This window comes from Ascaphus truei, chromosome 1, assembly GCF_040206685.1.
Source record: "Ascaphus truei isolate aAscTru1 chromosome 1, aAscTru1.hap1, whole genome shotgun sequence".
In the NCBI taxonomy this organism is placed as follows: Eukaryota; Metazoa; Chordata; class Amphibia; order Anura; family Ascaphidae; genus Ascaphus; species Ascaphus truei.
In genome coordinates this window covers 180,511,379-180,523,619 of record NC_134483.1, presented here as the reverse complement: position 1 = coordinate 180,523,619, position 12,241 = coordinate 180,511,379, and the positions used below count along the sequence as shown (strand labels likewise).

At 44.3% G+C, this 12,241-nt stretch overlaps 1 protein-coding gene across 7 annotated transcripts in view; it reads left to right on the top strand.

The window, feature by feature from the left end:
* Window positions 1–11,414, top strand: part of FRMD3 (FERM domain containing 3) — a 240,890-nt gene extending 229,476 nt beyond the window's left edge. For 6 of the 7 annotated variants that reach the window (XM_075598857.1, XM_075598856.1, XM_075598853.1 and 3 more), the window contains one exon: window positions 7,679–11,414. In XM_075598857.1, coding sequence (XP_075454972.1) covers window positions 7,679–8,277 — 599 coding nt within the window. In that variant the 3' untranslated portion in view covers window positions 8,278–11,414. The remainder of the gene's footprint in view (window positions 1–7,678) is intronic. The other variant, XM_075598858.1, reaches the window with a different exon arrangement.
* The last annotated feature ends 827 nt before the right edge of the window (window positions 11,415–12,241 follow it).

The window sequence follows — 12,241 nt, the reverse complement described above, 5'->3', positions numbered from 1 at the left end:
TGTGGTGTGCCCTACCCCTATTCAGTGTGGGGTGTGCCCTACCCCTCTTCAGTGTGGGGTGTGCCCTACCCCTATTCAGTGTGTTGTGTGCCCTACCCCTCTTCCGTGTGGGGTGTGCCCTACCCCTCTTCAGTGTGGGGTGTGCCCTACCCCTCTTCAGTGTGTTGTGTGCCCTACCCCTATTCAGTGTGTGGTGTGACCTTCCACTCTTCAGTGTGTGGTGTGCCTTACCCCTCTTCAGTGTGTGTTGTGCCTTACCCCTCTTCAGTGTGGGGTGTGCCCTACCCCTCTTCAGTGTGGGGTGTGCCCTACCCCTCTTCAGTGTGGGGTGTGCCCTACCCCTCTTCAGTGTGGGGTGTACCCTACCCCTCTTCAGTGTGTGGTGTGCCCTACCCCTCTTCAGTGTGTGGTGTGCCCTACCCCTATTCAGTGTGGGGTGTGCCCTACCCCTCTTCAGTGTGGGGTGTGCCCTACCCCTATTCAGTGTGTTGTGTGCCCTACCCCTCTTCCGTGTGGGGTGTGCCCTACCCCTCTTCAGTGTGGGGTGTGCCCTACCCCTCTTCAGTGTGTTGTGTGCCCTACCCCTATTCAGTGTGTGGTGTGACCTTCCACTCTTCAGTGTGGTACACGTTATAAAAAGAGGCCAATGATGTACGTCTTAAGGGCCACTGGGGTGCCACTTTTCTTAACGTATAGTGTACGCCATTTGGACACTGAAGGGGTTAAGGAGAATGTACATGTTAAATACTACAATTCTGCTTCATGTTTGATGTAATTCCGCTTGTACTTTAAGGTTCTATGCATTGATTAAATAAAGCCTATAAAATATAGTAGACTGCCACGGGTTTTCCCCTTATTTTTACATACCAAGCTATATCACAGTTAGCTCACGACCTCCATAAACTGATTCGATTTGTTCCAGCATTGGGCTCTATAATTAGAAGCGGGTAAGTGAACAAGGATGCAAGATATGCTACTAAAGCTAAGAATTATGAGAGTGGTTATTATTAGAATGACGATTCAATTTAGCCTCCCTTACAAATCCCTGTTGTTTTTTTTTTTATATGACCTTTCTATTCTCTCTCTGTAACGTGCCTCAATCATTTATAACTCTGGAGAATCAGAGCCAGTTGTACTCAGTGCTGTCAAGGGGTGTGCATGGCACAGCTAACATAGAGCAGTATGGTGAAATGTCTGGTGAAAATTAAGACCACGAAAAGTGTTCATTTGCGCATAGTGAATCACTCCAACATGGAGGTGTTCGTACGTCTGCTGACGCGTGGACCAGGGATCACAACAAGGAGTGCTGGTAAAGTTACATTCTTTTAACTACTACATACAGTCAGCAACTGTCTTCTTTGTTCCATGCAAATGAGGCTCTGCTTCCATAGTTATGTCTTTGGACTGTTGTGCTGTTCACATTCAACCTGTTGACTGACAGGGAGGCCTGGGACACCTTTCAATGCATTGTAGGTCACTCTGCCATTAAAGTGGCTAAGAACACGAGTGTACTATTGTCCCCACATACACACAATTGGCCTCACATATTTGGAAAGCCTCAGTTTATTTAATATTAGTGGATTGTCTATTGTATTTCAACCCAAGCGCAGTACCTTCATAGCAGATAATGGGGAATATAGAGCAGTATTAAAAACATAGAATACACTAATGATGATGTAGGGGCAGGAAGGAAACTTGAAGAAAAGTTTGTGTTGACACACGGCACGAGACACAGTAGGTATCGCAGAGCCGGCCGTAGCTGTTTCAGCGCCCTGTGCGAAAAAAACATTTGGTGCTCCCCCTCTTTTTTCGAAACAGTCACTATAACCTATGTGTACACTTTTTCTTGCGTTTTCCTACATAAAAGTTGCTGGTATCTCTCTCCCTTCCCCCTCTCTCCCCATTCCTTCTCTCTCTCTCCCCATCTCTTTTCTCTCTCTCCTGCATCCCTTCCGTCCCTCCCTTCCCCCCATCCTACCTCCATCTCCCTGTGTCTCCCAATCTCTTCTCTCTCCCCCATCCCTTCTCTCTACCCCCATCCAACGTTTATCTCCCTCTCTCCCCCATCCCTTCTCTCTCTTTCCCCCATCTCTTCCCTCTCTCCCTTCCCTCCATTCTACCTCCATCGCCCTCTGTCTCCCCATCCCTTCACTCCCTCCCCATCCCTCTTTCTCCCCATGCCTTCTCTCTCTCCTTCCCATCCCAACTTCATCTCCCTCCATCCCTTCCCTTCTCTCTCTCCTTCCCATCCCAACTTCATCTCCCTCCATCCCTTCCCTTCTCTCTCCCCCATCCCTTCTCTCTCTCCCCCATCCCTTCTCTCTCTCTTGCCATCCATTCTCTCTCTCCTGCCATCCCTTCTCTCTTTCCCCTCATCAATTCTCTCTCTCCTCATCAATTCTATCTCTCCTCATCCATTCTGTCTCACCCTCCAGTCCCGTTTCTTTCTCCATCTCCTCCTGGTCACTTCTCTCTCTCTCCCCCAGTCCTCCCTCTCTCTCTCTCTCTCCCATTTCTCTCCCTCTCCCTTTCTCTCCCCCAGTCCTCTCTCTCTCTTCCCAGTCCTCTCCCAGTTCTCTCCCCCAGTCCTCTCTCTCTCTCTCTTCCCAGTCCTCTCCCTCTCTCCTCCAGTCCTCTATCGCTCTCTCTCCCCCAGTCCTCTCACTCTTTCCCCTCCCCAAGTCCACCCTCTCTTTCTCCCCGAGTCCTCCCTCCCCCAGTCCTCCCTCCCCCTCTCACTCTCCCCCATTTCCCCCTCTCTCTCCCCAGTCCTCCCTCCCTCTCTCTCTCTCCTCTGTCTCTCCCCCAGTCCTCAATACACACACAATACCCCTCCTGCCCCACAATACACACACACACACACACATACACACAAATGCCCCACAATACCCCCCTAGCCCACATAAGCCCCCTCCCCCACAATAGCCCCACACCTGCCCCCTTCCCCACAATAGCCCCCCACCTGCCCACCTCCCCCACAGTGGCTTCCCACCTCCGCCCTCCCCCACAATAGCCTCCCACCTGGCTCCCTCCCCCACAATAGCCTCTTACCTGTCCCCCTCCCCCACAATAGCCTCCCTCCCCCACAATAGCCTCCCTCCCCCACAATAGCCTCCCTCCCCCACAATTGCCCCACACCTTACCTTGGTGGAGCCTTCGGTGAGCGCTGTAAGTTGCTGCCAGCCCGCCGCCTCTTCCACTGCTGGTGCGCGTCTCCTACTCCTCTGCTGCTGTGCGACCGCCTGGAAGAAGGCCTTGCAGCAGCAGAGGAGGAGTACGAGGCACGCACCAGCGGGGGAGGAGGCAGCGGGCCGGCAGCAATTTACAGCGCTCGCTGGACCCCCGCCGATTAGCCTGACAGCCCTGGGGTAGGTCGATAGGCGCTCCAGGACTGGTCCTTTACAAGTGCAATCCTTCCTTTTTACCTACTGCATGCCATCGTAGTATTTTTTATGAAACAGTTCGCAGAAGTCTGTGGCTGGCTAAAGATAAAGTAAAATGACAGCTTGCTACATTCTCCTGGTGAACTGATAGGGTTTCTGTGTCCTTTTTTCCAGCAGTGAAGGTTCAATGCCCTAGTGCCCAACTTAAAACATATTTTATACAGATGCTGCTACAGTGCAACATTATTTTCTCATGCATCTACTCCTATAAATGTGGTGTTATTAAGTATATACATTTGCACAGTTAGGCTTTTGACCCTGAATTTAAACAGAAAATCCCACTGGCATTGAAAAGGTTAAAATCCCAGCACAGGTTGTTACATGGGTGAGAGCATGAATGTTGAAATGTTGTCATAGTTTGTGCCGGATTTACGCATAAACTAAGCTACAGCTTAGGGCCTCACAATATGAGGGGCCTCAAAAATTGAAAGAAACAATAAAACATTTTTTACATCGCATGATATATAAAGAAGATTCTCTGTAAACATGAACATTTTCATTCAAATATGACCCCATGCAGCGTGTGCATCGAAAGTGACAAACTTCGTAGCTCTGCATTTGACGACATCGTCAGTGACTTTGCTCTCCAAAAATCACGACAGAAAATGTTTTAATATTAAAATGAATGTGATGTGCACACACTCTTCGTTTTAGCTTTACACCGTCATCTTTGTATATAAAAATGCTGGTATAATGCTGACATTCATTTCAGTTTCATGTTTATACTTTCAGTGGTCCCTTCAGTCAGAATAATAAACCAATTTCTAATTTTTGTCTCCTCTTAAGCTTGAGATAGCTTAAGCAGAGCTTTCCAAACTTTTCATGTTGGTGACACACTTTTTAGACATGCATCATGTAGCGATACAGTAATTCAGTTTTACTAGCAAACCAGAGGTTAAACTAACCCCTTATAAGAAGTACAGGCACATACATAAATTGTAATAACAAAACGTGTGGGGACACAACATATCTCATGAAAGCCTTTCATTTATATTTTTAAAAATATATGATTTGTAAGATAATAACATACATTTCCAAGATTATTGTCATTTACACACACTCTCACTCTCTCACTTTCACACTCTCTCACACTCACACACTCTCACTCACACATACTCTCACACACACACTCTTACACACACACTCTTACACACTCTCTCTCACACACACTCTTACACTCTCTCTCACACACACACACACACACACACTTTTACACTCACACACACACGGAATCGGACACACGGGGGGGGGCCAAATCGGAGCGGGGGGGGCAAATCGGAGCGGGGGGGCCAAATCGGAGCGAGGGAGCCAAATCGGAGCGGGGGCCAAATCGGACCAGGGGGGCCAAATCAGACCAGAGGGGTGCCACATCGGACCATGGGGGGCAAATCGGGCATGGGGGAGGAAAATCGGACCAGGGGGAGGGGCAAATCGGACCAGGGGGGTGCTAAATCGGACCAGGGGGGCGGAAACAGACCAAGGGGGTGCCAAATCGGACCATATGGGGCGGGGGGGAAATTGGACATGGGGGTGGAAATTGGACATGGGTGGGGGGCTAAATCGGAGCTAAGGAAGGCATGCATCTGTACTTACCTTTCGCTCAATGCAGGAAATGGCGCCTCCTCAGCTCGGATAGAGATTGGCTGCGCGCCAACCAATCAGATGGGGGATTTTTAGTTATTTATTTCTTTTCCCCCAGCGCACACCTGTCACCGTGTGGTGACCAGTTTTGTCGAGGGGATGGTGCACGGCCCGGCAACCCCCCTGTTGGCAGCCCTGACGGCCCATGCCCCCTCTAAATAATCCTGCGCCCCTCATAAACATGATTTCCTGATTAAAAAAAGACAACATCATTATTAAACTCTATTGTATTCAAATGCTTATCATTGAGAACATCTTGTCATTTGTGTGGGTCAATGGGCTGTTGGCCTCACTGTTCCTTAGATGAGAGGCAATCATTTTTTCTTCTTCATGAAGTAGCTTGCTTGTTTCAACCCTTTCTTTCTGTAACCCTTTTTGTAACCCTTTGTGTAAAATGTTCATTTACATTTGAAATTCACTGTTGCCATTTCATCTTAAAGCAACATCTTCTCTTTGACTGTAGAAACATGCATTTCTTAATGCTGATTTTACCCTTTCCTTTGGCAATTTTAGTAATAGTCTCTGGTTTGCACTCACATTTGTTCAGTACATACTGTATGCTGTGCTTGTATATGGATGAACCATATTCACACGCACCCCCCTCAAGCCTCCTTTTTCATCATGCATGGTGGCTATTCATAAAACGGTTCTATCACTGATCAGGGCACAGTCGCACAGAAACTGCTATTGACTTGAATGCAAGTTTCTGGGCAAATGGGGTTGCCAATGAGTAACCCTCATAGGCCCAGATGAACTTAGCCTATTTCACGTAACGTTAACCAAAATTAGTGTTACGTTAATCCTAACGCCTATGCACTAAAGAGAATGATGTTACAATAACCTAGAGCTAACGAATAAAATAACGTATATTGTTACATTGCTACGGATGTTAGGCTTACTCATATGCAAATGAGATGCTAATAAGCCATTAGCCTAACATCGCAGATCCATGAACTTCCGTACATGTCAGCGCAGGGAAATAACGTTACGATAAATAGGTCACACCTAAACTCACCATTAGTCCCAGCCAGACCGTGATCATCCTCACGTTATTTCATAGAATTCCCTATAAAGACAAATACATATTAAAGTAAAAAGTGGTTCCCTAATACAGCGGTGCGCAAAGTGAGGGGGGCGCGGGATTTTTTTGGGGGGCCGCGGGCGGTTGCAGTGGCCCCGTGCTCTTCCCCGAGGCATGTAAATTAAAGGCCGGGGGATCGCGTGAGGCCTCTGCAACCTCTACTTACCAGGATTCAGAAGTTGCTGTGATGCGTCGCCATGGCAATGCGGCGTTAAATGACGCGGCGGTGTCATGCAGAGTGATGCCACATGTCTGTCTCCATGGCAACAGGATCACGTGAGATCACGTCACGTGATCCGGCAGCACCATTTGACGCCACCAAACAAGGTAAGGCAGGCGTGAGAGTGAGGGGGAGCAGGCAGGGAGGCGCAGTATATTATAAATAATATAACATTAATTAACACGCGTTGCATGTGTGGAACCCGGTAGTGCGTTATTTGTAACGCACGTTCCATTTTTCCTAACGCGCATGTGCATTGTATGGCTTAATGCGTCTCTGCGCTTCTAACGTACTCGCTAACGCATTTTTTTGCTACGATACTGCTTATGGTGACGGATGTTGTTTTTGCATATAGTTAGCTTGCTGGATACCCATTACACTCAGGAAAAATCATGCTCGTTACCTATTTAGGTAACGTCACACATTATTTGTCCTGATTTAACAGAGTTACGTGAATCTGGGCCATTCTTCATGCTTATTGTGCTAGCCTGCTGCCAACCTGGCTTTGTAATCCATGACATAGGAAAAAGCTTACACGCCGTATACAAGCATACAGTATATCAATGACTTCAGAAGGTGAGGGATATACAAGAGACATCTCAGGTTCTCTTTTCAATTGAAGAGGTTACTTGCCACTGAAGGATGTGACCACCATGTTTCACTGACATACATTCCATATATCACACACCAAAAATTAAATGTGGGGAAAAGCATCTTGGCGCCCAGAAACAATGCCATTATTCATTGATTACAAGCATTAATACTACCAATAGTTTTATAAACCAGCAGTTCTAAATTAAATTAATTACTTACAAGCACCACAATGACATACTGTACTAAGCACATTACAAAATCCTCAATTTACAGCAAATAGCAAAATACCCTGTCAGACTGTGCACTAAAGATTTCACTTCACCACAACTAGGGTTGTCAGGTGGCTTCTCCAGAAATATTGGACACAATTGGGAAAGGTGCGACGTGCTCGAAACACACTTCTCCATGGTGTTTCCTCCTCTCCTTGGCCCCAAGCTCCTGGCACCTCCTCCTGCATTACCCAGTCACTTCACACATGTCCAGTATTTCCTCTAACTTGTTACTGGACAGAGTGTCCAAATACAGGACAGTCCGGTTCAATACTGCACACCTGGCAACCCTACCACAAACCATTAATGCTAACACCGCCTTGTCAAATGCAATTGCTTTCTTTTCTTTCATTTTTTTTTTTTTAAATGTTTCTGAACATGGTATATTTAATTTACTGTAATAATCTTGGTTATTTTCTGTACCCTTTAGGTATCCTGCTTTTACAGCAAAATGATGCCTGTACTCCCCACGTGCCTGGCAATTCTCCCGCCAGAGATTTAGAGGCGACGTCAGACCTCAGAAATGTTGAGGAAGAGAGTATCAAAGAGGAGCCTCTAACAATCTCAGAGCAGGTGTATAACCCAAGTGCTAGCGTGTTGCCCACCCCAGTAGACGAAGGGATCGATATGCTCTTTAACTGCGTCATCAGGGCAGAGAATGAGAGAGACGATACTGATTCGTTTGACGAATTAGAGGCAGATGAAAATGCGTTTTTGATTGCAGAGGAAGAAGAAATGAAGGAGGCAAGGAAGGCGCTGAGCTGGAGCTACGATTTTCTCATGGGAAACATGCAGCTGAATGCCTTTCTGAAGAGCTTCTCCAGGCTGGTTCTGGTGGCCTTGGGGTTGCTGTTGGTGGTTTTCCCGCTTCTCCTCGTTTTGCTGGAGTCGGACATTGACATTTCTTTTCTGCATGAAATCCGTCAGACCCCAGAGTTCGAGCAGTTCCACAATGAATACTATTGTCCCCTTAGGAAGTGGGTGGCCTGCAAAATGGGGGCAGTTCTTGACATGCCGAGCAGCTCTTAAACTATTCAAATAAACAACAACTGAGGGTTATATTCAAATTCTTCTTTTTTCAGCACATGCTAAATGCCTCCAAAATAAAAAAGGGGGGTTGGGGGACATGGGAGACATTTTTAGTTCCCCCAAATTGTTTAAACTGTATCTATTAAATCGGTACATAAATATTACCAAAAAGAAGGGGATGCAATGTAATAATCTTACGTTTGTTGCTTTTTTTTTTACTGTATAGTAGGCAGTTCTGTACTTATTTTTAGCGGTGAAATGATGTGTTGAAATGGAATAGCACATGCAGCTGAGAAAGGTTTGACTAGACTAGGAAGGGAATTTTGAATATAAACCTCAGTGCAATATTCTCTCAGCCCCTTCCATACCAGAGAGGCACATCGCCAACACAACGGGGTGTAGGCCTCTGTGGCAGTGAACGGGTTAACTGATGCCTATACAAGCAATGTTTTTGCTGTTTTTATTTTCTTACCTTTTTATGTGTTTAAATATTTTGGAAAAAAAAATTTGTAGCAAAGAAAGAAGTCTTCTTAACTTATTTAATTGTACAGACTGAAGGAGATTAATGCACAAGACCACGTTGACTTCTTTTTTTTTATTATTATGACTTTTTTATCTGGTTACGTCTCATTTTCTGGGAAAGTATGTTGTGTTTGCACAGTAAATGAAAGTGTGTGTTTCTGGGGTGGGGCGCAGGTGAAAAAGCACAGAAAACCGAAATATGTATGATGAACGTAACAGGAATTCATAGAAAATAGATTTGTGAGATTTTTTTTTTTTATTTATTATTGTTAATACTATATGATATGAGTGCTCAAAGTGTGGCTTAGAGCACCTTCCTGTAAGGTACTTTTGCTTTTTTTATTTTTGATTTCAGCTGTAAAGAATTTGATGTGATAAGTGATTTTGTGTTTAGAATGGCATTAACCAATCACCCGTTCCCAGCCTGAGTGACCTGAGACTGATCTACTCGATGCAGAACGGAGTTGCAGGCGCTGCAATTATTCAGCTAACATAAGATTCTGAGCTCACAGGGGCTGTATGTGTTACTAGTTGAGCTAACATTGAATGACCAGGGAAGAATTTGTGAAGAAAATATCATATAGAGCAGAATTTATTTACTTATCCATCACCCAGAAAAAAAGTCAATGCGATGGTGCCCCGATCGCCACAATCGCAGTTTAATGGATAAGTGTCTCCTAATAGTTTTAGAGATTCCTTGATGTTTTACTGCATTTTTTATTTAATCTTTTGTAATTTTCAGTGTCTGGTGTCACTAGATTTTATATCTTTTATTTTTATAAACAAAGGTTCTGTAGAAATCACACACGCACACCTTCTCCATTCACATGTAATCGTGATGTCCAATATTAGAACTGGGTTTATAATGCATTAACAACTCGCCTATTTACAAACGGGTTAAAAGCATTTTAATGAATAGATTACTTTTGAGCAACAGGCAGTAGTAACGTTGAATATAAAGTAATTAATTCTTCCTCACAAAGAGTGACACCCTGTGAGTACTCATTTGCATGTCATTACCCAGAATCCCTGGCGGCAGTGGAAGCATTGTATGCCAAGCGATACTGGGTAAGACGGAGGTGCAGACCTGTCTGAGACATGCAAATATACCCACAAGTGGTATTTTTATTTGCTCCCTATATATTCTAATGCTAGACTCATACTTGTAGTGCATTTTACCTGTAGAAGTCAAGACCAGGGGTTTAAATCAGTAGTGCGCAAACTGGGGGGCGCGCTAGATTTTTTTGGGGGGGGCGTGGCAGTTATAGAGGTCCCCCCCCCCACAGGCAGTTAAATTAATATAATATAATACACTTAACCTACTTCCAGCGACGCGGCGTCCTGGTAACCCGGCATCAAATGATGCCGTATGGTCACATGACGTCAAGTGACCATGGCGACGTGATGTCACATGACCCCGCGTGTCATTTGACTCCGAAGTCGAGCAGGGGGGAGGGGGGGCGAGAGGAGGATAGTAGGCAGGGGTGAGCACGGGGAAAACACCCCTGGTTTAAATAACCATAGAAAGCCAGTAGTTGTTAATACTACAAGTCTCTGAAATATGTCTTTAGCACAAGCAATGTAAAGAAACATAAGTAGATCTGCCTGCATATAAAAGACAGTGAAATGCTAGCAATTATTCTGGCTTGTTGTCTTTATTTGACAAATGTTAAAGCAAACCAGTAAACCTTAGATTATTAGATTAAACACAGAGGATTTTTAATGAAGAATAATTTTTCTAAAAGGTGCAATCCCATCTCAAAAAAATAAAAATATTTTCCTTTTGAAAGGGCATCTTTTAATTCCTACCATTCCCTGTTACACTTGTTTGAACCTTTTCAGAGAAGGTTTCTAATATAGTGCATGGGATAGGACAAAATGGAAGAATAAAATCAGATGAAACTAAAACTCCAGTGTGACAATGTCATTTTGAAGGTAGAAACAGGCTGCGAGGACGGGACAAGCAAAGAGTTCTTGGAGTGGGCGTGCAGTCTCCCTGACACTGTAGCAATCCTTAAAAATAAAGTTGTTTAAAAAACATTATTTTGTGAGATTGTTTGAGGAAAAATAATTAAAGTATTGCTTGTAACTCCATCTTATCTATTGTCCATATGAAGTGTTTAGCCCAAAGTTGATTTCTGAGTACGATTGCACCTTTTATCCATACTCTAAATAGGAACTTACTTTATCGGTACGAATACACAATTCTAGTTTCCCTCACCTGTCCTCAAATAGTATTGCCTCAAAATACAGTAGGTACAGTATTGCCATTCATTAGTTACAGCCAATGTGATCAATTTGGTCTTTGTTGGATTAGCACACATAGCTCTACTGAGGCGACTTTGCTATTTAAACTATTAATACAGTAAGAGTTAGGCTTATAAAGTGTTAATGTGTTAATATGTACGTGAACTGTCATACCATTCCAATCATATTGTAAACTATGCTATATATTTCAGAAACGTGTGAAAAGGTGCATTGTGATTGAGATACACAGGTGTGGGGGGGGGGGGCAGCGTTGTCACCACAATTGACCGCTCCACCTCTAAAATTGTCAGCTGTCATTTTTTTCACACCCAGGTATTCAATTGCAAGTCTCTACAAAATGGAGAGGTTTGGGAAGGGGGTGGGTGGGGGGGAAGGGGGGGTTCATAGGGGTACAGATGTAGTCTTTGTAATTGATCACAGGCATAACTATATAACTCAGACTATCACCTTCCACAGGATTCAGTGGTAATGTTGATACTGTACGCCCCAAAGACAGGCTACCTTTGTGAGGGTGATGTTTTCTGCATTGGGAGACCCTCTTATTCAGTTATCACAAAAAGATTAGGTGGGATCGCTGCTTTAAAGGGTTTGTTTTTGATGACAGTAGCTCAAAAAAACTGTTCTCATGAGAGTCTAATAATGACTTGTTTTGATGGTCATAGTAAGAACAGAATGTACTTGGCATACAGTACTTGAGAAATACTGTAATTGTTTTTTTTATAGATTGAAAGCTCAACCATATTAGTTGTTTCATTGATGTAGTTTTACACAATTTCGTAATACGAAGAGTTTCTAACATGTTTTTACATTGTGGGCATTAACATTATAGCGTAGAAACCAATGGAAAACAGGATGCTTTGTACAGTAGTGTATAATACAGTACTTTAAATTGGACCAGTCTGAAGTGCTAGCTAGATGTTGTTGGAAACAAATCTGTATGCTTTCAAACTATCGTATGCAGACATGTCCAGGTATATATAGCAACGTACAACTCCAACCCAACGGAGCTAGAAAAAGGCCAGTTATCCCACACATGCCTATACCATTTTGAATGAGAAGGAAGATCATTGTAGATAGAGGCAAGGTCCATCCTCCTGCATTAGAGCAGTCCTGACAACTTGCCTAATATGGTGGTCTGGGTGTGTAATTGTACAACCCCCATTATGAAAAGTAT